Source organism: Acanthopagrus latus, chromosome 14 (genome assembly GCF_904848185.1).
Source record: "Acanthopagrus latus isolate v.2019 chromosome 14, fAcaLat1.1, whole genome shotgun sequence".
In the NCBI taxonomy this organism is placed as follows: domain Eukaryota; kingdom Metazoa; phylum Chordata; class Actinopteri; order Spariformes; family Sparidae; genus Acanthopagrus; species Acanthopagrus latus.
In genome coordinates this window covers 18349948-18377870 of record NC_051052.1, presented here as the reverse complement: position 1 = coordinate 18377870, position 27923 = coordinate 18349948, and the positions used below count along the sequence as shown (strand labels likewise).

At 41.3% G+C, this 27923-nt stretch overlaps 3 protein-coding genes and 1 long non-coding RNA gene across 8 annotated transcripts in view; all 4 read right to left on the bottom strand.

Annotated features, from left to right (window-relative positions):
* tmcc3 (transmembrane and coiled-coil domain family 3) overlaps positions 1-3499 on the bottom strand; it is a 48920-nt gene extending 45421 nt beyond the window's left edge. The window contains exons 1-2 of one of the 2 annotated variants that reach the window (XM_037121104.1): positions 3275-3499; positions 1702-1808 (exon numbers count right to left, since the gene is read on the bottom strand). In XM_037121104.1, coding sequence (XP_036976999.1) covers positions 1702-1785 — 84 coding nt within the window. In that variant the 5' untranslated portion in view covers positions 1786-1808; positions 3275-3499. Of the gene's footprint in view, positions 1-1701; positions 1809-2610; positions 2901-3274 lie in introns of those variants that run through there. The other variant, XM_037121105.1, reaches the window with a different exon arrangement.
* Positions 1-27923, bottom strand: part of LOC119032215 — a 1052400-nt gene that overhangs the window by 454180 nt on the left and 570297 nt on the right. The window lies entirely within an intron of this gene.
* Positions 4151-6668, bottom strand: ndufa12 (NADH:ubiquinone oxidoreductase subunit A12). Its single transcript, XM_037121144.1, has 4 exons — positions 6511-6668; positions 5213-5298; positions 4943-5030; positions 4151-4413 (listed from the first exon to the last, which is right to left on the bottom strand). Exons 1-4 carry the CDS (start codon positions 6597-6599, stop codon positions 4233-4235), a joined length of 444 nt encoding a protein of 147 aa, XP_036977039.1. The 5' UTR covers positions 6600-6668; the 3' UTR covers positions 4151-4232.
* Positions 7964-27590, bottom strand: LOC119032167 (FYVE, RhoGEF and PH domain-containing protein 6-like). Its single transcript, XM_037121048.1, has 21 exons — positions 27281-27590; positions 23319-25395; positions 19608-19719; positions 17825-17892; positions 17707-17737; positions 14941-15092; positions 13621-13777; positions 13158-13245; positions 12454-12504; positions 12307-12365; positions 12146-12217; positions 11845-11913; positions 11617-11700; positions 11297-11376; positions 11101-11203; positions 10869-11012; positions 10680-10782; positions 10478-10572; positions 10258-10386; positions 10014-10162; positions 7964-9516 (listed from the first exon to the last, which is right to left on the bottom strand). The coding sequence occupies exons 1-21, from the start codon at positions 27288-27290 to the stop codon at positions 9474-9476; spliced, it is 3876 nt and encodes a 1291-aa protein (XP_036976943.1). The 5' UTR covers positions 27291-27590; the 3' UTR covers positions 7964-9473.

The window sequence follows — 27923 nt, the reverse complement described above, 5'->3', positions numbered from 1 at the left end:
CCAAACAATCTGAGAGAGAAGAATACGAATTTGTTCTGCAAGATGTTTAAAAGAAACAAATCAAAATGAGAATAAAAAATGTTGTATACACCCTCAACATGTTGTCGAGCTCGTGCTCCCACCTCAGACAACACCTTAACTGTTTCTGCCAACAACCACATTAATGAAGGCTGTGTTCTGTGTAGTTGCAGAGCCTTCATTAATCTGATTAGTAACACCTGTGTTTCCTCGCTGCTGTTAAAAAGGTCCATATCTCCTAAATGCCAAGTGTGAAGTGGGAGGTAATTAACATGGACATTTAACATTTGCGTCATCTAAGCTTCTAGTTTAGCAGCTACAGTGAAGATCTGTCTTAAAAAACTGTGCAAAATTTGTCTTTTCAAACCAATTTGTGCTCTCAGAGCTTCTGAGGACAGTCAGACAACTGTATGCAGCCATTTTGGTTGTTTATTTGCAGTTTAAATTCCTCTTCTACGTCAGCTGTCCTGCAGAGCTGTTTTGCTGAGAACCTCCAGAAATGTTTGGTGGACTAGGAAACTTCAATTGACTTTTTCCATTTGCATTTTTTGTCCTCTAAAAGAGAAAAAAAATATGACAGTTACGCAGAAAAAAATAAGAGTTTACCATCTACAGTAAGAACCAACAGGACCTGGCACAAACGACTAAGACACAATTCAACAAAATCTTGAGATATTTATCTTGACTACTTCTCCATCTAACTCCAATTTCTGCCTCTTATGTGCAGAAACACTCTGGGGGAGTGGACAGAACTGGGACGCTGGTATTTTTGAAACAAGAATGCTCTGGGGTGGCCTAAAAAATAAAAGACCCAAGGCGATAACTCTGACCCATTAAGCACAACGAACATTTGGAGGGTTAGAGATAAATCGGGAAGTCTGGAAATACTCATTAAGGATCTCACACTCGACTCTGCGAGTCAAATCCACGCAAGGGAGGAAGTCGGGCATGAATGATGCAAGAGGAGAGGACGGGGAGGGAAAAGACAGTGATGTTAAAGTGAAGGGATGGAGAATCGAAGGAGAGGAGGAGGGGAGGAGATATGACAGCTGGCAGGAGGGAAGACGGAAGAGGAAAGAGGGCCACGACAACACGATGACCCTCTTTATCCTCTTTCTGGTGCCCGGCTGGCATCACAGGCAGCTGCCACTTCACTGTACTGCTGCCTCAGCAATCACACGGCCTGAGAGAGATTATCTGCTCATATGCAGAGGATGAATCAGACAATAGCTATCAGCCAATGTATGATGGAGACAATTCAGTGAATACAAATGTAAAATCTGGTTACTGGAGCACATTACATGCCACTCAGGTCTCACTGTCATCTGTCAGACGCTCTTGTTGCCCATTAATCTCAATTAACTGCAAGGGTTTGAATGAATCCGCCTCCATTCTCTGAGCAGGGTCTCCTCTGGTTTCTGAATAAAGACGACAGAGGATTGTTGTTCACTGGAACGCTGACTCAAGAGGATGCCAAGAGCCGTTTTCATTCTCTCCCACTGATCCTGCAGTGATCCAGCCTGGGTGACGGGGCTGAGTCACAGAGCCACATCAACAGGAATGATGCCCCCTCTTGGCCGTTAAACACTGTTACAGACGGTGTGTGTGTGTGTGTGTGTGTGTGTGCGTGTGCGTGCGTGTGTGCGTGTGTGTGTGTGTGTGTGTGTGTGAGCTGGAGCTTACGCTGAGCTGACTGTCCTCTTCTTCATCATCTTCCTCCAGAGTATCCCCTCGAGGGAAAAGGGATGAAACAGTGAGCCTCCTCATTTAACAGCTCCAGATCCCCGAACCTATCAGAACAAACAAACTGTACTTAAACACACATTTAATTTAATACGAACATCCATGTCATCACTAAAAACATCCACTTAAATTCCATAAAAAAACATTCTGTGGAAGAATTGGTGGAAGAATGGAGTGTTACACCAAACTCCATTAAAACATCTCTGAATTTAAGAATATGAGCAATTGAAGTGCTCATATCCTTTTTTTTTTTTTTTTAGTAAGAAAACATTTAAATGTAAAAACCAACAACACTATAACAAGAAATCCTGCATTCAAACTCTTCAGTAAAGTATTAGCATCAAATCTACCTTGAATACCTTAAGAAAAATCAGTTACTATGCAAAATGCCCCATTTTAGAAAAATAATAAATGTATCTGTTAATTCACAATTTGTTTTAATAATCAAAGTACAATTTGAAAGTAGGCTGACTAAAAAAGGAAGTACTCAAACAACATTTACAAGAAGTGGTTGAATTAAAACTAACGGCTAATGCTAAAGAAATTCAGCTTTAAATGTTGCCCATACATACAAGAAGACGTCAATATATAATACAATTTCTTATATATATAGACTGAAACGTATTTCATCCACTTAATAAATATTTTAACAAAGTAAACATGATTTAAAAACACTGCCGGCTAGGTGCTTTAAGCTAGCTAAAGGTTAGAATGTTAACGCCAAGTTCAACGGACATTTAGCATGCTAACGTTTGGTACTTGGCAACCCAGTACAGTTGATTAAGTATCTCATGTGTATTTATTTGGTCATAAATTAAATTATTGGATAAATTAAAGTAAAAATCTGACCTGATGATGGCGCAAGATGAAAACCTCAAGGCTCAAACTGTATTTCACCATGAATGTAAACAGCTAACGTCATGCTAGCGTCATGCTAGCTTACTTACTATACTAGCTAGCTGTTGAGCTATTTAATTCTCTACCGACCAACTGTTTTTACTACACATAGCATATTAAAGATGTCCTCCAGAGTGTTTTAAGACATTTTAAAATCTTCTGTTTGAACTCTGATTTGTTTCTTGTTTCCCACAAAAATAATTAGTATCTTATCAATTTTCATGTTATGACATCTCTTTAAGGATCAACTAGCTAAAACGAATGCAGCCTAATACAACAGCAGTGCAATAACTTCTACCTTCATGATTGTTCTTTTTGTGTTCAGAGCCAAATTAACTCAACATTTGGTAATTGTATATATCCATACATATAAACAGGGCTGACAAAATATTAGAAATGCCTCTCAGTATGATGCAACATACTGTAAGAGCAGCAGAAACAACATGCTTCCAACTTGACTTCTCTTTTAAACAGGTCCAAATCAAACATGAACATCAGAACCACCATGAAGGGTGGAACTGGTGCAGGACAGCTGTATTAGATCACAGTAGTTCACATGACAAATGCTCAAATCCAGCCACAGTAGTCAGAAAGTGGAGATAATCAAAGCACCAACCTGCCCTGGTCCTGGTCCTGGTCCTGGCTGGGGGCATTCTGAGTGTGTGTTGGACCTCCAGTCACTGCCACACACTCTGACCCGGCAGCTTTGGAGGATCTCTGCACACCTCAGTGTGAAATGCTGCAGGTTGCAGGTTTCTCTGAGCTCAGCATAATCCTCCAGTGATTAACACGCAGCAGAGACACAGTGCTGTAAGCTCGCTGAGACACGGGACTCAGTTCAGCTGTTTCTTCAAACAACTGCCTTCACAGTCAGACCTGCTTACAGATATATGGTTCTGATCCAGTTTTTTCAGTCAAACCATATTTTAAAGTGGTTGTTGATGTAACATTCTTATCAAATTCTTCACAAATACACACGAAATATCATTACAGGGCGACAGGAACACATTGCAGATTTATGTTGTTGCTTTAAGAACCAACTGGCAGCATCATAAACGATTTAAAAGACGATCACATTTTTTGTGGACGATCAATTCATCATTTTAGGCATTTACACAGACAGAAAGTCATTCTCTGATTTTGAAATGTCAGGATTTCTACTTTTGTTTATCATCTATGATAACACAAATGTTGAATATGCTCTGGGCTGCTGGCAGGACAAAAATAAGGACGATAAAGTAATTATTAGGTGAGACGACCGGTAGATTAATCAACGTTAAAAATAAACCTTAGTTCCAGTACTACATGACTAAGAGCTCAAGTAATGAAGGGCCACATATTCAACAACAAAATGGTAAGACATTATATCGCTCCAGCTCATCATTGGGTTGAAACAAAGTTTGTGTGCACAACATGAAACTACAGACTCATCTGTCAGATACTCGAGCTCAGACCAACACATGTCAAGCTTCATTAAAGGACTGAGACTTCATGAATGTCAGGATAGAGATTTTATTCTGGACATGGTGGATACAGCGGCAGGAAACCATAATGTACAAATATGCAGTCAGAGCTCACTGAGCTCCGGCTTTGGGTGGAACCCACTCGTGGATCTTCTTGCGGGTGGTGGTGCACGGCACGTACTGCTGCGGGCTGCCACTCACGTTGATCTGGTGGATCTCAGCCAAGAACTTCTTGGGCTCTGGTGGGTGTGTGGTGGGGGGGTCGTCTGTCATACAGTGCAGCCAGCGGTGCCTGAAAAGTAAAAGAGAAAAAGCAGCCGGTTTAAATCACACTGGTTTGCAAGCTAAATTGTCATTTTTATTAGTTTTTCTGTAATTCTTTGCTGTTTTATAGCATTAATATTTCAGTTTCTTCTGTTTTTCTGACAAACAAGTCTTTGTTTGGGGGATTTTCCGAGCAAAGATGTCAAATATTTTCTACATTTCTTTGTCATTTAAGAGAGTAAATGAAGAGTTTTGAGATTCTGGACTATTGGTGTGACAAAATAAGCAAACTGACAACGTCATTTAGGGTTCAGAGAAATCAAAATCTGCGTATTTCCCTTCTTTTGGACATTTTGTAGGCCAAACGATTATGTAAATAATCGTTATCTGCAGCCCAATTATCATATACTGTATATTTAAAGTAGAAGTGGTACAATGTTGAATCATTGAACTGCTAAAGTCTGCTCGGAAAACACCAAACTTTTCAGCTTCAAGTGTTGTTACTGCATGTATTATAAATATTTGTATTAATTCTATAAAGACACCGCCGGTCGTACCATTCAGCTGGGACCATGCTGCCGTCCACCTCCCACATGGTGTTCTTTCCGTTCATCTCCGTGGTGTAGACCACCCAGCGGTGACGTGCTAAACACATTTTTTGACAGAGAAAACAGTTTATTTACCGAATTACACGTGTCACTCAGACACAGATGCAGTGTTTGTCTGCTTACAGAGAATAGTGATAAAACAGCACACACATCTGAACATCCTGAGCAAAATCCTCCTGAACACTTGTAACTTATAATCACACTCATGTGGAGACTCACCAAAGAAGAAGTGTTTCTTGTCCTCATAGTATCTATTTCCATATTTATCCACGCCGATCAGGTTTCCTACCTTCACATCATTCACCCTGTCAATGAAATGATAGTCAGGTTGACTGCCGACAGACATATTCACCACTTTTATATACTTATATATAAACATGTCCTCCTGATTAATTAAGGCTGACACACTCAGATCCATAATATCTTTGTGGAAGAACGAGCCGTGTGAACCACTGACACTGATTTATCAGTTGTGACCTTCAGCAGTAGTGGAAAATAACTGAATGAATTTTTTTCCAGTGTCACTACATTTTCAGAGGTAAATTGTATTTTTTGTATCATTTCAGTTAGAGACTAATCGATGACCAAGTCGACCAATATTACTGTCCGATTGTAACCTATCACAGTCATGTCAGCTTCTATGTGCCTGTATTGAAAGCTTTTCATAAGGACTTATAATGGAGAGAAAGATGCTTTAGGCCATTTCTAATTCTTAAACACAAAGTGGAGTTTACAGCTTCAGTATACAGATGTAATTTCAGACAACAGAGTTAATAGACTGTTAAATAAATATCCTGCCTTTGTTACATATCTTTGTCGTGTGTCTGAGAATAACATTAGAGGGATTGTTGCAAAAATCATCGCACACATCGGCGGATATCTCCAAATCTGAATAATATACTCCCTAATCGATTTGGTGACTTTACAGATCGACATTATCAATACGTAATATAATACAAACATGATGTGTTGTTATTGTTAAAAATAGACCAAATGCATCAATATTTATAACCCAAAACATAATAAACTTCATTCTGCCAGTGGCCAGTCTGCACGATAAGTACCTTTATTTTAGTACTTCAGGTAGGTCTGTGTTGATGCTTTTATACGTTTACTTATTATAATTTTGAATGCAGGACGTTTTCTTGTAAGAGATTATTTCTTCTTTTACCTCAGAATAGATACGACTACTTTCACCAACACTGACATTCACCATGTTTAGATCGGGAGAACTGGTGCTGAACGTGACTTTAAATTCAGAGATTTGTGAACGGAGTTTGGTTTGACATTGCGTCAAAGGAATCAACAAAATAAGTGTATCCGACGCCTCACACTATCATGCAGCTGTTTCACAGGTTTGACATGATTAAACGTCTGTTGGGGCTTCTGTCTCTGTTAGCTGTCAACATGCTAACTCGGCTCAGAACATAAAACCCGGGTCACAAACCTTTCTGACGCCTTCACGGTCACCTACAGAGGTTCGTTATATCAGTTTAAACTTTATTAATCACACTGACCTGAAGAACTGAACCAATAATCCTCGGACTCCACCATGACCTCGCAATTGTCCCAAAGCCCTTCGGACGAGGTTTGCATACTCCGCCATTTTGAGACGGAAGGATTACGGTGACGGACCGTTCTGCGTTAAAACAGGTCCTAGGAGAAATCAACCGGCCGAGGAACCTTCATTATTAGTTCCACGTGTAAATACAAATGCGTGTGTTGATAGTAAAAATAATTCATGTAATAATAAAGAATAAATAATAATATTCTAAACTTTATAATTTTAACTATCACAACGATTTTTATTCTTTTTCTTATTTTTCAACATTTGTATAAGATATGTTTTTAATTTTTCTACTCTAAAATAAAAGTGTCCCAGATGACTTTCTTCAGTCATGGGCACGTTTCAGGTTTATTTATATACATTTATTATATATTTACTTATTTATGATGACTCCTGTGAAATTGTCACTTTTTATATCATAATTGTGATGTTTTCTCTCATATTAATGCTATTTTATAATCTTGACTTTTTTAATCCCAGTAGGACTTTATATCATTAATTTGATGTTTTTGATGTTTTTTTTTAATGGTTTTCTATCTTGTTTTGACTTTTTGTCATATAATATTGACATTCTATCTAATATTTATGACATTCTATCTAATATTTATTTATTTTCTATCTGATATTTATGACTTTTTAACCCATATCTACGACTTTGTCTTATAAGCTTTTAAAATCTTTTGTCTCTTAGACTTTTTATTCTTATAATATTGACTTCTTTTCTCATGATTGTCTTATTATAGCAGAATTTAATTTCTTCATCCCTTGATTATATAATAATAATTCGTTTCAATATGATTCTTTTTTTCATCAAACTTAGGTTATCAAAAAAAATTTGTTTTCTTTAAATGGTGGTAAATGGGCTTCCATGATAAACAGACAAAACACAAGACAAAAACATAAAGAACATCTTGTAAAACTCAAACATGTTAACAAAGAAGTTGAAAATCAAAAAAGCTAATCTGCAAATTCAGCATCAACCCCCAAAATATTTGGCGGGGTTGCTCGAGGACACTTCAGCAGCAGAGTCTGTCTGCTGACACAGACTTGAACTCAGTTAAAGGACAGTCTCTTGTCGAGCTGCATCCCATCCACTGCCCAGTAGGGAGGATCTAACACGGCCACAGCTCGGGGAGATGGAGGGGAAGTAGAGCATGAGGCCACAGTAAAATTCAGTCGCTCATTAAAGATGCCTTATCTCTCCGACCGGCACTTTGATCGCTGCTCAAAGGAGACTCAGATCATAGATACACAGATAAGACAGACAGCTGAACCAGCGACTCCCACATACATCCATCTGCACTCTGCAATTATGCAGTGACAGATAGTTTGTGATGCTCCACAGCTCACAGCTTTTCATCTGTGAAGTCCCAAAGCAGGAAATTAATACAGGAGGACAGGACTTATATTTATAGATATTTTATTAAAAACTGTTGCCTGACAGTTTAGACTCATTGCTTATAGGAGACTCTAGATGGTCACTGTTAATGTACAATCATGAAGACATACGTTTTCATACCAGGCTGCAGCACATCTCTACCTCCCTAGACTAAATCTACAGCCAGAGATCCATAATGACAGTATTAAATGTTTTATTTTTCTCTAAAGAAGTAGGATTTGGGTTTCTTTAACGGGGTAGTGCAACATATGGCAACTTAACCAAGAAGAAATCTTATTTTTTAAAGCTATAAACCCAGAGTACCCTGGTTAGAAAGTGAGTAGTCATGCTTAAATTTGTCCTTACTTAGTGAAGAGCTCCTATATTATTGCAATTTATCTCAAAACAGGAGATACAAGGCACAAGTTCTGCAAATGTTTTGATCCTTTTGAGCATTTCCCAAAGAAATGTAGTTCATGCGTACTTTCCACAGTATTTGCTAATTAAAAAAAAATCTCCTTTTCTGTAAGTTCTCTTTTAGATTTAAAAGAAAAAAAAATATTTAAATGGAAAAAAATATTTCCTAACAAACCCTGACTCCCAAAATAAGTGGCAGCCTGTGCTTTTTATCAAACAATAAATCTTCCTATTTCATAAATATTAGCTCTTGGCGTCCATATAAAAAAGGTCAATGTTGCTCTCTCATGTCCATATACACAGTTTTACCTATTAACCATTTTTTAAACTTGGCTAAAAAGGCAAAAAAAACAAACAAACAACATTTTAACTGCATGAAAAATATCTACAATATTCATTATAGTTCCAGTTTTCTCCAGGATGCTGTTTGTAACCCATGATTTTAATGTTTTGTATGTTAAATTTAAAAATACAGGAGTAAAATCTCTTAACCAGAGAGATTGACCTAAAGAGCAGAACATCAACTTCCTGTTTCTCTGTTGAAGCTGGATTTTCACAGTAAAATCCCACCTTGTTACACTCTTGAACACACATCAGTGAGACTTTGCATCCATGATTCAAATTTGTTTTTAAAAACTTTCGATCTCAAATCTTTAGATTTTGCCTTGTGGCCAATATCAGCGTGCTCGAATGAAGGTGGACAGTTTTGTTTATTTTGTTTCACACAGAAGTAATTCCTTCATCCGTTTGCAGTTTAAAAATAATTCCCAGACTTCCAAGGATTTCCGAGGGCTTTAAATATCCCTGGATCTGTCTCACTTCCACACACTTGCTTCTGGACTTGACCTTTGACCCACAGCTGCGACAAACAGCATCAGTAGATGTTGTTGGTAGAAAATAAGTTTAGAGAAACAGAATCCAGTTCTTTGAGGGAAAAGCAGTCTGGTTTTCCACATCCAGTCTGTGGCGCTCTGCAGTGGGTTTATGTTCAAAGACAACAGTCCGTCTGGAGTCCTTCCTGAGCTGGTGACCCGCAACCTGACGTCAGTCAGGGGTCGTAAGTCGTCCATCAACTGGCTCCGGGGCTGTGATGTGACTTCACTGCTGTAAAAACCAAGTTACTGTTCGAGAATCATCGCCTCTTGGAAGGCTTCGATCCATCTAGAGACAAAAATACAAAAGGGAATGTTTGAAACAGATGAGACAAACCTGTTAAATACTTTCAGCATGTTAAATTGTTCTTATTTAGCTAATTTGGCTTTTTACTATTTTTACATTTTTCAAGTTTTTTGGTGTGTAATTTCTTTTGGCTATTTTTCTTTTAAACTTAGCTAATGAGACCTCTACCCAAATGTATTTATTTCATCTGCAGTCCTTTTTCAACATTTATTGACATTTGACATTTTAACATTGCGAGGTAACAACAGTTTCTGTTCTCTCTACTCGACATCTGCAGCATGAAATCAGATCACAAGTACTGTTTTCAAACAGCTTGAGTTTGTTTTGCTGCACTTGCACTCGAACACACCAGCTGCCCGAGGAGCGTCTGCTGGAGTGTTAAACTGCACTTGTTGCCACAGTAACCACAGGTGAAATCAACCAGGTCTGAAATCTTTTGTAGGATTATAATTTGAAAGGTATCATCTTGGATCAGATACCTCTGTGCGGTGGGGATGTCGTCAGCTTTAAAGATGTAGAACAGCGTGTTTTTGTGATACAGCTTAAACTGCAGCTTCTGAGCCGGCCCGTTCTTCTCCTCCCTCAGGAAAAACCCGAGCAGGGGCTGACTCTCCAACGCTGCAACATCCTGCGGGAAGAAATAATAAGTCAGCCAAAGAGTGCAAAAACTTCACAGAGTTGGGAAAATAAAATATAATTTTTTAAAAAATCACACAAAAGTACCTCGCTGGCAGCGTAGGTGTACAGGACTTTATTCTTAATGACAAACCACAGCCTCTTCCACTGCTTCTTGTTGCCTTTTGACCTGTTTAAGTAGCCGCTCATGGAGGAGTTCTCTGTGTTGGCAGAAACCTGGAAAAAAACCATCATGAGAAAATGTGAGACAATTCATATACTCACTACATGAGAAATTAGAAAGTTGAACAGACAAATAGTTTCTTGCCTCTTTTAGTGCAGCAGGAATTTTCTTCTGTTTCCTGGTGAAGGAGAAAGCTCCGGATTTGATGGGAGAAACTGATGATGAAGCACAGCGGTCACCTAAAACAAGAAATCTATTAATTGGCTGTTTTGGTAAATAATGGACTAAAAGAAGAAAATACATTAAAATATTTGGAAACAAGAACATGAAATCCTCGTTTACTTACTGTTCTCCTGCAGTTTGGCAAAGCAGTGGTCACACACACGTGCTGGCTGGTTCTTCAAATACTCCAGGTAGTATTTATTGGCAGAGCATGCCTGACACACCACCTGTCAGACACACATGTAACCGTGGTGAGCAGGGGTTTCATTGATTCATGTGATGTTTGAGTCGAGGTAGTCAGAGTGCTACAGACCTTTCCACAGGCGCGACAGTGATGCCTCCTCCAGGTGAGGGTGAACTCGCAGGTGCAGATCATGCACATGGTGGCTCTCAGGTCGGGGATCCAGATGGGAGCCTTTGAACCTAACGGGGCCCCGCTGTCAACAACGCACTCCGCCTGAATCGAGAGGGACTGAGGGTTACCATGGAGGCATTCAAGAGGATTTTATACTCAAACACACAGCTGCACAGATTGATAGTTTTACCTCCTCCTGACTCCGACTTGATATGAAGGTTATTTTCTTCTTTGTGTAGTCGTCGATGGCCTTGGCGATGGCCTCCAGCCACTCGTCTCTCTCTGTAGCCGAGCTGCAAGCACAAAACATATCAGAACTCTGAGCAAACACGCAGCGAGTATTTGTTTACAGCTCATGATGTGTAAATCTGATGCTGTGTGCTGACCTGGCTGACAGGATGAAAGATCGTTCAACGCTTTCGATGTTCAGCTCGTTCTGATAGGCCTCCTGGCTGGGTTTACTCACCTGGAGAACAGAGCAGAAATACATCAAACAAACTAATAACTACCAGACACAGTGAACATTGAAACTCTTGCTGCAACTCAATAATTCACTAAAGAACATATTTCATGAGCTACTGTGGAACAACACCAGCAGATTTATGGACTGGGATTCAAAAACAGCAACAACATCTCACATGAGAACAAAAAAACTAAAACAAACACAAACAAGTAAAAAAAAAAAAGTGTTCAGGGTGCTTCTAACCTTCATCCCAGCGAGAGAGAGGACACTGTTGAGTTTATACTGGCCAGACTGGACCGGAGTGGTGTACATGAGAGCATCATTAAACTGAAGAAACACAGGAACAATACAACTTTAGGTGGTCGTAATTGTAAACATATATAAAGCTCTTTTTTGAGAAGAAAGACCAGTAAAGGCAGAACATGAACTGGATTTAATCACAGATTATGACTGAATCCATTCATTGCTCACCAGGAAGAACATCCGTGGCTGCATGACTTTCCTGGACAGCTTCATTAATGTGCCCTCCTTCAGAAACACCTGCAAACATGGACACATTTGGTCTAAATGGGCTGTTTTTACAACATCTAAAGTAGTCAATAATAGAAAATTTTTTGGTTTACATCAGCGATTGTGCTGACACACCAGACTTTTTCGGTAGTATTTTGTGAGAATATACACCCGTGTCAAAACTGTCCCACTGTGACAAACCGGACCGTGAGATGAACTTTGGTTTGTGTGAGATTTTACAAAAGGTTTCTTCCTGACTCACCCTGCCTGGCTGAACGATCTCATGGTGACCGTTGAGACTGTACTGAATGTGCATCAGCTTCTGAAAGTTATCCTGAAAAACACAACATCACAGGAGAAACATGAAGAAACGGGAGGTTAAAGACAACAAAACATGAAGCTGTGTATGGAATCAGGTCTTACCCCTTGTTTCATGATATCATTAGCATGGTTGGCCACTTCCTTCACGATGCTGAGGGCAGCTGCATGGATAGCAAAGACAATATATTAGCGTTTCTCTCCATGTTAGGCATAAATGATCGTCCTGGTGCGTGTCGTCTTTTGTCTAACCTTGTGTGTCTTTATAATCCTCAGAGTCTTCTGGGAGGTTCTTTAGATAATCTGGAAAAGAGCACAAAGGTTTCAGTTTATAGAAACTGCAGGACAAAAACAAACGGTTAAAGAAAAAGGAGTGGCTGTCCGCCCACAGATATTTTTTAAGATCCCAGAAGAACTTTTTAATGGTCTGTTTCAACCTGTGAGACAAACATCAGGATGTATCTACACTACTGATTACAACAAAAGCTTGATTCACAACAGTTTGATGGATGAGAGGACTCTTCATTCAAAGGTTTCGAAAAGGAATGTTTTGTGTTTGTAGAGCAAAATGGTTACAACCTGTTTTCTATCCTGTCATTCAACACTGTAGGAACTAAACAGAATGTTTTAGTCAAATATTTATTCTGGTTTGGGGGCCATAGTTATTTCTCTCAAATGTAAAAAATACATTTGGTGAAACATCAATATTCAAGGTTAATCTGTTTTGCAGAATTGGTCCCTGGTGTCAAACATAATTCTATGATTGTCCACTGGGTGTCAGTATGGTACCAAAACCCGACTGAAGCCAGAACAGATGGACCTGACTTCAGTCCAAGTTTCATCCACGTGTTGTCAATAAAAGAGCGCCATAATTCAATAAACCCCAGACCTTTAAACTGCAGAGGTCTGTAGAACAGAACAGGACGAGGAGTGACTGTGTGTCAGGGTGTTCGTACCTGTGAGCAGCAGCTGGTACTGAGGGATTCTCTGCACTGGTTTCAGCAGGTAGTGTTTCAGAGCCAGGCTGGCACATCTTGGACTCATCTGAGACAAAAACAAACAACAAAAAGTTGTTTTCACACACGGACACTGAAGCTTCCAGTCAACTGCTTCAGATACAGGGGTAGAGTGTTTTTATGACCGTTAATGAAAGCAACAAGTTTGGATTGAAGCTGCAGATTTGTTTGGCAGTCAGTGACAAAAACTCTAAATAAAGCCCGATGAGGATCAATTTAGATACTGGGAAAATAAAATGTGCAGGTTACTAATGAAGTATTGAAAAAAAACACAAAGAAGAAAAGACTTTGAAACTGTCAACTGGAGCCGCACAGTAAGAATCAATAATGATATTCTGACTTTCACTTTAAGAAACCACACAGTACGCAATAAAAGCAAACACAACCCTTTTTCCTGCCCTACCTCAAACTCTTTGACAACAGCGGCGAAGGCAGTGTTTTTCCTGCACTGCTCGTCTAACAGCGCCACGTTGTTGTCAAACTGGCGGATGTAGGTGGAGTACATCTTCAGGTAAGGACCCTTCTGGACAAAGATGTCTGACAGTCTCTGGTGATCGCTCCTGGAAGAACACACACATAAAAAAGCTCCTTTCAGTCAGTGAAAACACGTAATTCAGTTTCGTAGTTATAGAAAAAACAGCCACAAAAACAAAGTGTATTTGGAGAGCATTGTTCAGTTATTGATACTAAAGGTGATATTTCATCTTTTGTAGGACAAATACTTTGTACTTATACAAATACTTAGTTTTTGGGTTCTTTTTGGCCATATTCTTTGCAGTGTGTGTGATAATGTTTCACTCACATACTCGACTAAATGCTGTAACATTACAAAAATCAGTGCGATACAGCCTCAGCAGAGAACTGGAATGATCTCAGAGGTTGTAAACAAACAAAGTAAGAACACTTATTTTGAAGAACAGTGACTCTACCAAAACTGATCATTACAATTTTAAATTGCACTGTAAAACTGCACAATGACAGTGATTACAGTCAGTCAGTGTTCAACCAGGAAGTTGCTCAGCAAAAACCAAACACTGGACGATGCAGACGGTGACTTAATCATTCAACTTTGTTTAAACTAACTAACAAGTGGTTCCAATGAGGGGTTGTCAAACTATGTGGTGTGTGTGGGAGAGCAAAGACACTGCTGAGTTAGTATTTATACTTGGTCCTGGTGATTTGGTTGCTTGTCAACGAGGTCTACAGTTGGAGCTGCAGCAGAGGCCATGACACACAGCTCAGGGAGATATTTAACGTGTGTGCATAAAAATTACAAATCTGAGCGCACAGACATGATGCACATATTTTAGATTCAGTGTGACCTACACTTCCCAAAAGATCCATTACAAATATGTCCATTAATCTGCTCAGAAATCACAGAATTTATAACTGCAGAACTTCATTGAGAATCTTCACACTTTCAAGTGTTTTTCAGTCGTAAAGTAGGTGAGTGATAGTTGTCTGTGTATCCATGGATACACTGCAAACAAGAACTGCTAAAAGCTAATTCGGCATACTTTAATGTGGAAATTTTGCAGAATGTAATCAAATATATGCTAAATATATGGTTCAAGTGGAAGTTCATATCATAACTGATTTAATCCCCCAGAGCAACTGTAGTTACAAAACTTAAGAGTGTAATAAGGAGTAAAGCTGTGTCTATAAATACTTTTTGACATTATTAATTACATAAACAAAAAAAAACAGGTGTGTGTGTGTTTACCAGTGTGCCACCCTCTCCTCCAGCTCCCTCAGCAGGTCTCTGTTGAGTTGGTACAGTTGGGGCAGGTAGTACAGGATCTGACTGAGGATCCTCTCCTCCACCACCGGCTTCCCATTCTGACGGGTCGCCTTGGCAACAGCATCCCGGAAGTCCTGAGTGACACACAGGGGGAATGATTTCATTATTTGAGGGTGTGGGTACAGGGTGGGGTGACACATGACAACATACTGTCGTGCAGCTTAACAGGAACACATCATAAAGTGCCCCCTCCTACACAACTCTGCACGTGTTCTACGACACACAAACACACACACGCACACACACACTCAGAGCAGAGTCAGCACTCCTGACTTTGTCCTGCATGCCAACACACACATCCACCTGGAAGGAAGCGGGGAGGCCACGCAGGATCCTAAAGTCCTGGTTAACATGTTGTCTTACTCTCTCTATCTCTCTCTTAGACACACACACACACACGCTCGCACACACACACACACACACACACACACGCTCGCACACAACAACAATATTAACTTTTAGGTGACAAGTAGATAGGGTGCAGATAAGTTTGACTAAATATCACACCTTTCAGTGACCTCCTTTTATAGATGCAATCTAAGGTGATGTCCTTTTTCAGCATGGCCACATAAATATTTATCTTGATCCTTGTTTCACTTTATCAATAAACACATCTAACAATTGTCGGGCATTTTCTCTTGCTTATACAACCGCTTATTCTTGTTAAATTTGAATTAAAACATCCACATCCAGCCTTTTTCACTCCTCCAGGTAAACCTGACAAACAACCGTCTTAATATTCACCGAGCACGAAGGAACTTTGGTTACAAATACACCGCTTCAAAAGGGGACACAAAATGTAAACACTTTGGATGACTTGCCACAAGTATGAACACACACCAACCCACGCACCCACCACACACACACTCACACACACACAGGATTATCTGAGGCATGTGTGTGTCTGGAGGTCGTCTCTGTGGCCTGAGGAAGCAGCTGCTGTGCGGCCGGGCCGTCCGCACACAGAGAAGAATGCGATCTGACCTCTTTTCTTGGACAGAGCTGCACGCCTCGCCCTCCCCCCCGTCAGCCACAGGACGGCGTTTTCTACTAATCCTGTGGAGGTTTCACTGAAGCCGTGTCTGAGGCTGACAGACAGGTGGACCCTCCACCCTCAGCGAACCCGCTCACCTGGGATTCCCCTCAGACCGACTACAGAGTCTGTTCTTGACTCAAACGAAAGGCTGAGCTTGCAAAAAAAGGACTCGAGCATAAAAGAAACACATGAGGCCACTTGATCTCATCAAAGAGTTAACATGGTGGTGTAATTTAATGGCCCCAATCAAATCCCGTTTAACAGCAGTACATGAACACAGAGCTCAGCAATAAATGTACAAATGGTGACATTAGAAGTCACAAGACCGGCCTGAGCATGCTCATGCCATGTCTACAACCAGAAATCACCCGGTCACATGGTTCCTGTTAGTCCTGCCTTCATTCAAAACAGACAAGCATGCAACACGATGGGTGATAATATTATGAAGCATTTTTGGCAGATTTATTTGGAGCAAAATCTTTCAGCAGAGCATAAACTGTAGGGACACACTCTGGCCACACATATTGCATCAGTGTCTTTTGCGTCACTCCAAACGAGACACACAACAATGATGTAAAGTCCAGAGAGACGAAGTCTGTTGGGGTGGCTACTGGCAGAGCGTTTGGAGGAGAAGATGATGGATCTATATTTCTCATGCTTGTGTGCTGAAAAGACGTGTCGCCACTGAACACAGTGACGGACGCCAACATCACATCACCACAGCAAACCATGATAAATTGGTGCTGTCTGGATTTAAGAAACACATCGGATTTTCCTGCAGGCTGAAAATATGAATGTTTATGTTAGTGATTGATTTATTGTTTTTGCTTTTATGAAGATAAATATGTAAAATTATTGTGATTAAGATTTTCCTACAAAGCCACACTAAAAAAACAATACCTAGTGTAGTGAGTTTTTTTTTTTTTTTTTTTAGGACTTAATGGCAATGGCTGGTTATATTGTCTGGGCTTGTCCTTTAATTTGCATGCTAGCAAAAGACTAATAGAGTAATATTGAAAACATGTGACTTAGAAGTTGCTCTTTTGCTACATAAGGTAAAAGATTAACTGACCCTGTTCTTGTTCAAGTAAGGTGCTTGGCTGTTTCAACTCACTCATTTAACTTGATTTTAATGAAAAATAAAGTGGGAAAACAAACATTAGTAGCATTCAGACAGACCTGACAGACACCAGTCAGGAGACAAACCGCACACAACACCTCGACAGATCCAAACCGAAGCTGAACAGAAAATAAGCTATTAATGTCTCCCTTGATGCTTTCATTTCCTCACACAAAAACACACACACTCTCTTCCCCGACAGTGATCTTCGTAATGCGACTGATCAAAGCGCCGCCCGCCCACTCGTGGCCGCACATTTACCTGCCCACTGCCGCCCCCCAGGAAACCAAAATCCTCCGACGCAGCAGCTTTGAAAGCCTCAGCTGTGCAACAACTGCATTATTCAACTCAGAACGGGCACTTGGGCAAAGACAACACTGGCCAAGACCTCATTAATTTTAGTACATCTGTGAGAAAAACCTTTGATCGCCATTCAAAAACAATCAGACCATACAGGACTATTTATTATGCCAGGCACTCTTCTTCCCTCGTCAACAACATATTCCTTTAATGTAATATATGAAACACTTACTATGTGAAGGAGCTTGAGGACGTCCACAAACCTGATGAAAGAGCAGAAATAGATTATTTAAAATGCAGCACATTTCATTCACTTATTAGCACTTTAGGGTTGGTATGAAAGCACTCACACTTTCTCGGAGCTCATTATCTCCTGGGCGATGTGCACCACCTTCTTCCTCTTCATCTCATCCTCTTGCTGAAAGAAGAGAAACACAAATGGTAAAGCAACGCGACAGAAAAGCTAACAGCGACTGACTTTACTAAATCCGATCACGTACAGGCTCGCTGCAAATCACCATGATCACAGAATCCCGTTTTCACTCGGTAAAACCATCGGGATTGAGTTTAAAACAACAGCTCAATGAGGCCTGAAAGTAGAGCAGCGACCTTCTCCTTCTCCCTTCTCCCTCCCTCTCTCCTCTCCCCGTGTCTCTCTGATGGTGTGTGTTGTTGAATGGTAATGGGGCGGTCTTTCAATGACTTAATTTGGACAGCGGCCTTGGCCCCCCCGCTTGACTGAAATGTCCCACTGGTCCCGTCGGAGCCTGTGTTTGTGATACCCCAGAGCTTTGAGTGGCATCAGACACAGGCGCTGACAGTATCATAGAGAGGGTCACACCGGACGAAGAACGAGAGAGGAAAAAAACAACTCAGTCATGGAGAGAGCTATTCTTGAATCTGTGTTTGGTCACCATCCCCCCCCTCCAGCGCACACACACCCTCTTCTAAAGCTGTGACAGACAACAAACACAGTTGGCAGCGGACATGTGCACAATCTCCAGTGGCTGCAGTCACAGTTTCTGATACGAGACATCACTGTAATCTGTAAACGTCATGCCAGTTTAACATGTTGGCATCATGTCTGAAAATTTTTCTCAAGTGGATTTCCATGAATCCAAAGTGTGGCCCACGTGAAGGGGATGGTGCCCAACATGAAGTTCAGGAACCACAGAGGGGCCGCAAGATAAATCTGAACAACAGTTGATTAGCTATTTGCTTACTTGTGAAATAAAGCAGAGTTTGACTTCTTAACGACTCTAAAACTATTTTTAAAAAGGGAACATTTGTGAAGGGAACAGTGATGTTAAGACAAATGCAAGTTGGTATTATTCAGCTACAATGTGGAGGTGGACAAAGTACTCTGATCTGATTCAGTCAAAGTATTTAGCTCAGTTAGCAGTGGAGACAGTGTTCCAGACTGTGATCTTAAGAGCACTGGGCTAGCTGGTTAGCATACTAGCATCAACAGATATCTCTGCAAAATAATACACAGACATCATAACGTGCTGCTATTTCTTGGCACCTGCTTCTTAAATATGAAGACTTCTGCTTGACTGTATTTAATATCTTTGTGTAAAACAAAACTAACGTGAAAATGATCCCTTAGGCTCTAAAATAGGCATTTTTCACAATATCCATTCATTTAAGGCAAAACAAATAATCAATTAATCAACAAAATAGTCATAAGATTAGTCAGCAATTATAATAATAGTTAGTTGCAGCCCTAACGTAACTTATTTGTTAAATATAACTGTAGAGAGTGTGCGTTTTCATTCATTCTAGCTACAGTGGGCCATCTTTCTTTAAATGACAGCCCATCATTTGTAAGAATAACGTTAACATTTCAATTTCTGATCATTTCTATAAAATGTTTCTGGACAGAGCTGCGGAAGGTATTAAAAAAAAACAGAAAAACAAGCAAGGATGTTTATCCAGATCTTTGCTAGAATGAGTAAACTCTGCTGTTTCCAATTTCCATTGTTTTGGTACCGGGCTAAGCAAGCATGAAAACAATTCGTCACCCAGCACTGGAAAACATTTTGGTTTCATTTTTACACATACCTAGTTCACTTCATAGTATTTGTTGTATTTTGGCTGAACTGCCCTCAGAGTTCAGGAGGAGGTGATTACCTGTCGGTCTGCCTCGTCCAGGTGCTCCTTGCTGGAGGTGGAGCTGTTGTCCTCTTCATCTGAACTGTGGATCTCCTCCTCCTCAGAGTGGACGTCCTGCATCGGCCAGCCACTGCTCGCCAAAACACAGACACCACACATTGAACACAACAAACAGTGACCGAGAGCCGCTCAGAGAAAAATTAGATGGTACATGTAGCAGAATTTAGCTCCGCTTTCGAAAGAATGTTAAAATGTGTGAACGAGAGGCAAAGCAGCGCTGGAGAGGAGCGTGAGTGTGTTCAGAAAATTCCTCCCTGGATAAACAGAGATTAAAAACAGTCATGTGTAGCTTTTGTGCAACACTTGATAATTGAACACACTCATAAGAAGCGTATGAGTCAGTATAATTCAGAAGTCTTTTATGATGGAAAATACTGACAACACCCGGAATAATTTAAACATCTTAAGTTTTGAGGTTTGTTATTACTGTTAGAGCTGAAGTCTGCATTAACATCGAACATGACAGCCGCTGAACAATGCCGTGTTCACTTGCTGTTGTACACATTACCTTTGCCTTTACATAACTAAATCTTAAACTTTGCTTTGTTACATTTTTTTGTATCAATAGTTATCTGCAGTGTTATAAAAAGCACCCAAATCATAGTGGCAAATGTATAAATGTACATTTAAGTAAGACTCTTCAATTCTTCATTCTTCAATTGCCTTATCATGATATATAGTACAGTGTACAGTGCTAGTTATCATCATGCTTTAGGTAGGTCTCCATCTCCAATACTCTTTCTGCCAAAGAGATTAAAACTGATATCTGTTTTCTGCTGCATCTTCAATCTAGCTGCTGGCAGCCAAACAACATGTTGGCTCAGCTCTGCCAGCTACAGCTGTTGTCTGCCAGGTTAGTACAAGCAGCAACATGTGTCTGTGTGTCACTAATGTCTTGATCTATCTCTCATCGTCTGTTCTGTAGATTTAGGCTGTCTGATTTCAAAGATTTATGAAGTGAGACGGCAGAAGGGGAGGATTTAATGTGTTTTGATTTTGCCTCTTCAGTCCTTTCCTGCCCAGCTTTCTGTTCAGAGGCCTGTAGATGTTGTACCTTTGCAAAAAAAAGGAGTGATTGCTCAGAATAAACATGAGATAGGAAAGACTGTGGGACTCCAAAAATTCTCACATTTCCTTTCACTCTCATCAGCAATAGCCCACTCTCTCCACTTCCTTGTTTTTCTTAAGAGCCTCCTGACAGTTTCTTTTACCTAAATGGAAATCCACACTCCCTCTTCCTCAACTTCTTTCTCTATAGTGGAGAATTCCAACACACTGGGTCAGGCACAGAGCGCCACTTGTTTACAGCCTGAGGCTACTTACATAAACTTAACAGGCTCAGATGCCTGGGAAACACTACAGATTCACTCGCTCCTTCTTCTTCTTCTTCTTCTTCTTCTTCTTCTTCCTCTCAAACACACAAACACTCTGCCAACCACTCTGCATACCAGACAGCATTAAGAAGCAGGGTAGATCTTAATTATTTTAGCGTCTGATTTCACTCCGGTGTACCTCATCGTCACCCAACGTAGCCTCGATTTCATCACCAGTAGGACACAGTAGTGCCACAGTCTGACAGAGGAAACATGCCATCTATCATGGGAACAGTCTCAGCCAACTATCAAGAATGGATTAACTCAATGGGATCTTAATAGCATGAATGTGACCGAGTGACAGAGTGAAATCTTCTGGCAGTGGCCATGAACTGTTCCATTAACACTGGACAACAGTGATGAAGTGATTATTCAATTCTGACAACCAATGTGGGTAATTTACAGAGCAAAGGTTTTATATTCTTAAAGCTGCCATAATCAATATTTCATATCAACTACGGATCAAATTATTATACGTTATGGGAACAGGATTATCTGTAGCTACAAATCCACAGAGAATCAACATTCAACTCAACAGCTCTACTCTGCATTCAATGTTTTGGTTTTTGGTTAAAGCGTGCTACTTTTATGTTTTGGTTCAGTCTCACTAATCTCATCAGCCCTGTTTTATTAGAAGAAAGAGGCAGCTGTCAGTAGAGCTGCACTGCTCAGTCAACCGGTCAATCAAAAAAGTGGCCAAAACATAACAAATGAATGTCCTTTTAAATGTTTTACATCACTGAAAATAACTACAAAGACATTTCTTTGCATTTTATAAACCAAATGATTAAACACTTAAGTGTAAGATCGACAATCATAAGTTGCAGCGAATTTAAAACCACCTGAGATGTTTTATCTTCATTACGGTGGTTCATTTGCCAAATAGTTTAACTAGTATTGGAAATATTTGGGCGAAAATGTTAAGAAATAACTGACACATTTCCATAAACTTTGGTGAACAGCTGCTCCATGTCTTGAGGCAAGAAACACATAACTGGATGAATGAATGTCATGAAACAGCACATTAGAAACCGGTTCATTGCTGGAGGAGGTGTCCTAATGTGATTGCTGTTGCTCCACCATAAATCATGTCTGATTTCAAAAAATATTGTAATTTATGCCTCTTCTGTTCAATGTCACTTTTATCTCCAACTTAACTACTTTATGTTTATCATAAATATTTAACTTAGCTTCTCCTGCCATACTTGGTTCTCTGAAACCTGCTGCTTTTCCAAAGGTGTGATGTGAAACAATGGTTCATTCGTATGTTTACCAGGGTGAGAACAAAACTCACGTCAGATCTTCTCACGGGGGCGAAGAATGGAGTGATGAGGTTAAGAAGAGGCTAAACAGAGTGCGAGGGCGGGCAGCCTGAGGAGGAGGAGGCTGGTGGTTGCTGGAGGTTTATTTTCCCTGTTCTAGAGAGCTGTGTGGCGTTTCTGCGATTCTCAGACATTTCCTGCCCTGGCCACTGAAAATAACCCACAGGAAAACAGGCCGACCTGCTGCACATCAATGCTCTATTCAAATTCACTGCCACTGGCTTAAAGGCTGACTTTCACACTGCTGTAAATACAAACCACTAATGTCACCTGTGCAACCTGTCGCAACCTGTGCGGTTCCCACACTGAAGCTACGGGTCAGCTGAAATTACAGGCTAACAGCAGGGGTTAAGTGTTGTACAGCAGGTCTGGACCTTGGGCCTACTTCCACTTTCTTTTTGCTCACACACACACAAACACAAGCAGCCATTGTTTATTGTATGAAAATGTCACTGCTCTTCAAATCCTCTGGGAAATTTCTTTGATAACTGCTGTTAAACAAGCATGTTTTCAGCCTTTTTGATAAACTAAAAGACTGATCTGAATGAGACCGAAAATACATTTTGGATACGACACCTGTTACTGCTGGATCACCTTAGAGACAATTGATCAAACTAATTAATCTATTAGCTGTTTAATGACAAAAAATCATCAACTCTTTTGACAACTGATCAATGAGTCCAACATGTAAGATGGTTGCCTGGTTTTCCTCAAGTATTGATGCAAAATTGTGACTTGCCAACCCAAATCGTCGATATTTGATGAATTTGGAATAAGTCACCAATCAACCATCTTACATATTGCACTTATAACTCATTGATCAATTATCAAAATAGTTAACTAGTTGAATAGATAATTTCTAAGTTGGTCCAGCAGTGAGAGGTGTTGTGTAAAATAATGAAAATAGACACATGAATCAATAATAAACAGAATCTTTAGCTAAACATACGTGTAACTTCTGTGAATCACCGTACCTCTCGTACTCATGGTCGTGGTATCTGTGATAGGGATCCTGCACCTCGTAGATGTCTGAGTCATCTGCGTCAGAGTCATGTGGCCAGCCCAGCCTCGCACTGTGAAACGGCAGGTTCATGTACTCGGGGATCTCCTCATACAGTGGAACGTTCTCATACTCCACTGACTCCTCTCCACCTTCTCCACGAAAATCAGCCTCCCCTATGCAGCTCTTGGGTCGCTCCAGGCTCTTGTCCCCCCGTATTGACTCCGTGCTGGTACAGTCCAGAGACTGGCCTCCCTTGGCCAGCAGCTTTGGCAGCATCTTGACCGACAGCCTGAGCTCGAGCAGCTTCCGGAAAGAGAGGCTCCTCTTTTGAGAGTCGGCCCGGGTTGCCAGGTCAGCTGCAGAGAAGGACTGAGCCCGCTGCTTGCCCCCCAGAGCTGGAGCTCTGCCTTTTGGCGGCACGCTGCTCCTGGTGGGCATCTGGCGGCTGAAGAAGGTCACACAGGGTCGGGTGAATCGCCAGGCTGTTTTCTCCTGGGGAGGAGCAGGCAGCTCCCTCATAGGGGTGTTAGCATGTGGAGGTGCAGGAGGGCAGAAGGAGGGCGGAGGGGGTGCTGGCAGGCTGTGTCTCTGAGGTTTTCTGGGTGGCGCCCTCGGTGACTGCTGATCCTCGGCCGAGAAGGCTTTCCTCGCATTGGCCAGCGGAGGGTGACAGCCCAGTTTGATCTGCTTGGGGAGGCTGTGAGTGATTGGGTAGCGCTCAAAGTCGCCATAGCCATCCTCCTCATCCTCCTCCACCCGGTGGTACTCGTCCTCTTTTTCATGGCTCATTGAGTCAGATTGTGACAGCATGACCAAGGAGTGGGAGGCGTTTTTGTTCAATGAGGGGACCGATCTGTGAAGGCGAGGTGAGAGGGAGGTCTGACGAGGAGGGGGGATAGGTGCGTTGGCCTCATCCTCTCCTAAACCTGAGTCTTTCTGGGGTAAAGTATTGTGACACGAGTTCCGTTTGAGCTTCTCGCTGTCTGAACTGAGAGACAGACCAGCTAGATTCAGTTTCCCTTCAGCCTCTCGCACCTCAAGCCCCAGTTTTTGCTCCTCCAAAGCCACTGTCTGATCCTGGGCACTGCCCTCCACGCCATCCTGCCTCACCAGGGCTGGCTTTTTAAGTTTACGTGGGTGAGGGACCGGGAGAGGCTTACTGGGGGCAGCAGGGACCTGTGAATCGGGGTGTGATCTGGTAGGAGACGCTTTGCTGATGGGCTCACTGCGCTCCACATGAAAGATTTCTGGAGGGGACACAAGGGGAGCAATGCTTGAAGAGAAAATGATGCTGCCTGCAACATCACAGGCTGACTTGGAGTCTGTTAAATCTGCGTTTTGGGCTACAGTCTGTACATCCACTTTTGGAACATCAGGCTCAGAAAAAGCAATGGCTTGATGTTTTACAATCTCCGAAGCTTTCCCATTCTGGTCCTCTTTGTTTACGAAGACCTTATCCAGGTGTCTCTGTCTTTGAGGCTTATCTCTGGGCTTTCTGCTCACCCCTCCACCCTCACCCTTCTCCACAGCCACTCCCTCCTCCCTGTGTTCTGGTTTCTCTTGCCCCCTTGACCCTGTGAATCCTTCTGTAGAAATCCCATTCTGCAACACTTCTTTGTGCAAACCGCTCTCAAACTCAGTTATACTTCCATTTTCCAGATGCTGGCACTGGGAAGAGTCCTCCAGCCCACAGGAGCAGGTGGGAATGATGTAATCCGACTCACGTTTGTTAGTCTCTGATAAAATCCCATTTTTGGAGTTGAGAAGTGAGAGGCTGTCGCCTAAAGCCTCCTCCTGTTCCTGAGATAGGATAAGGGATTCCCTGGGTTTGGGAGGCAGAGGAGAAACAGGGGGAGACGAGGCTGTGGATTTGCGAATGCATGGCTTGGGTGCAACAGCCGGTTTTGTCCTCTTAAGAGTTGCAGGGGAAGGTTGCGAGACGACTGAAGATGGGATGAGGAGACCTGGTTTGGGGGCGATGGGTGGGGGAGAGGGTTTGGTGGTTGAAGGGAGTTTGGGTTTGGGAGCTAATGGAGGCTTCTTCACACCTGGATGTAAAGAAGAGGGAGGAGAAAAGTTATTTACTCACACTCCAAACAAATCATGCAGCACCAGTGCAAAGCATGCTTCAGCAGCCCCTCCTTTAATAGAAGCATCGACAGCTGCAAGCTGTGGCTAAATCCAGGGTCAAGAGGTCACGCTCAGGGTCAGAGGGGAAGAAGTGAGGGGTCAGACTGATGTGTAAAATAAATTCAGGGATTATTATTTAATTAGGACTTAAATCTAGAAAAAAACAATTGCGAAACTCACATCTGCCACATCTGATTTGGATTTATCATGAAGTAATTCACTGAATGAATAGTAAGGGGTTTACAACACACTTGCGGCACAAATAAAAAGTAAAATGGATTATTTAATTCAGATTCAAAATTGAATTTCTCCTCCCTGCTATTGGGAGAGCTTGGAATGCCTGTATTTCTTGTCTAAATTAAATTGGTAGGACCAGTTTCACAGATATAATGAGTATATTTCTCTTGTGTCCTCCCACTGACACTCAGTTTTTCTCTCTGCCTGCTAAAAACTGCTTCCTCCTAACACTTTCTGTTCTTATGTTTCTAGAAGTCATGGTATAAATTACTCTTTCTTGCCTGTTTTAATTATGTTTTGTTGTCAGAACTGGGTTACCCTCCCACCACATGAAACTACTAAATATTCACTATAATAAATACCAATACTATTTTAATATTTGAAGTTCATGTGGGAATCTCACTGGGATAAACCTTGTTAAATAAAGTTTAAATAAAAAAGCAGACTCTCTGCACTAATAAAAAGCTGTGAATTGAGATTGTAGGCCATATTTTCCGCTCTACTGGCTGAAACTCCTGGCTGGCCGACACCACGAGAAGTGGAGTCATCGAGCGGATGTTTCCGAAAAGGCCAACGACCAGAAACCGCTCTGCCTCCCCATACATGCTGCTCTGCCGTTGCACACTCGCCAAACTCAGTTCAAAAATCAACAAGTTAAAAGTCATTGACCTTACAATCAAAACCTTCTGCGCGATGGGACTGTAATTAACGCTTACTACTTATCATTCAGGGTCGCTTTTTAATTCGGCATACACACTTCAACTTCAAGAGCTTGTTCTCCCAAATTTATATCAAAATCCACCATGGATGGCGGTGATGAGCAGGGAGACTCAATCCAAAACTTTGTCCAGCTCTTAACTTGGGCTTTTATCTCTGAGCCGAATCTGCCAATACATGCTAATGATGGCATCAACGTTAATAAACTATGTATTTGGACACATACGCCTACTTATAAGTGAAGCAGCATTGAACTGACAGTTTTTTGAACGGATTCTGGCCTTATGTTTTCGCTGTAGTAGGCAGCGCCAGGTATCTGGACTCAAACCGCTCATGTCGCGGAAAGAACAATCATAAAAACTTTATGGCACTTATCCAGTTTGGTGACACAAACACAACACTCTTTGTACGAGCAAATGTTAGTCGTTTTATATGAGATGTTAAGTCTGCAGCTGATTATCGAGTCCGACTTGTTGCATCAACAGCAGGACAGATGTTTTAAGACAAAGGATTTAACCCCCTCCAGCTGCAACAGTAGCTGTAATATCAAAACGAAACGGGACATTTTTGATTATGAGTTATGATGGCGTATTTAGAAAGCGCTCAAATTGAAGCCTGTCCTCTTTTATACATCTTTGAAAGCTGTTATTAAGAAAAACTGTAATTAGCTGGGGCTGGGTAAAAATAGAGTGGATGCTACCGTCCGTTATAACGTTCAAATTCAAACGTTTTTCAACTTCTGCGAACAAACTCAAGAAGTTAAAAGCGTACAGTTTTATCTAAACACAAAAAGGCGCTTTGCACAGCAGGATTTTTGCTAAGTAAAGTTAGCTCCCCCACGAAACAAACCTGTGCTCATGACTCCCGACTTGCTCCTTTCTCCATGAGTAAATATACTTTCAATGGAATTGTGAGAAAATTTGCGTTTTTCCTTCCTTCGACACCATTGTCAGTTTGGAGACCACCGCAGCGAGAAAACATGAAGATCCATCGCTGTTGTTTCTTATCTCGCCAGCGGATGCGCGGATAAAGTCTTCACGCCTGTTACTTTTTCCATTTTTCCCGAAGTTTTCAGTTTCAGCCACGGTGCTTTTCTCAGCGGTGTCAAGCACGACGCAACGAAACAATACACGTCCGGTTGAGCGCCTAAAAATAATTCGATTGTCGAAGGAGATCTGTTTTAGTGGTTTCAAAATGATGCAAAGCGCAGAAGCGAACAAACGAATGTGTTCAAATGCAAATTCAAAGCAAATTGAAATGTTATTAAAGCTGAGTTTCCTTGTTTTCCTTTCACATCAATGTGTTGAAAATATGCAGTTTTTATTTTGAAGGCCATTTCCGGCTTTAAACCGGATGTCACACGCTAACTTCACCCTCCTTCTCTTTGCCAGGCGTTCCAAACGGTTGGACCGCTGCCTCACGCGCCCACATGAGGCGCTCTACAAGTGGCACGAGCACTTTGCTTCTTGCTCGCGAGTGAGCGTCGGTTGAA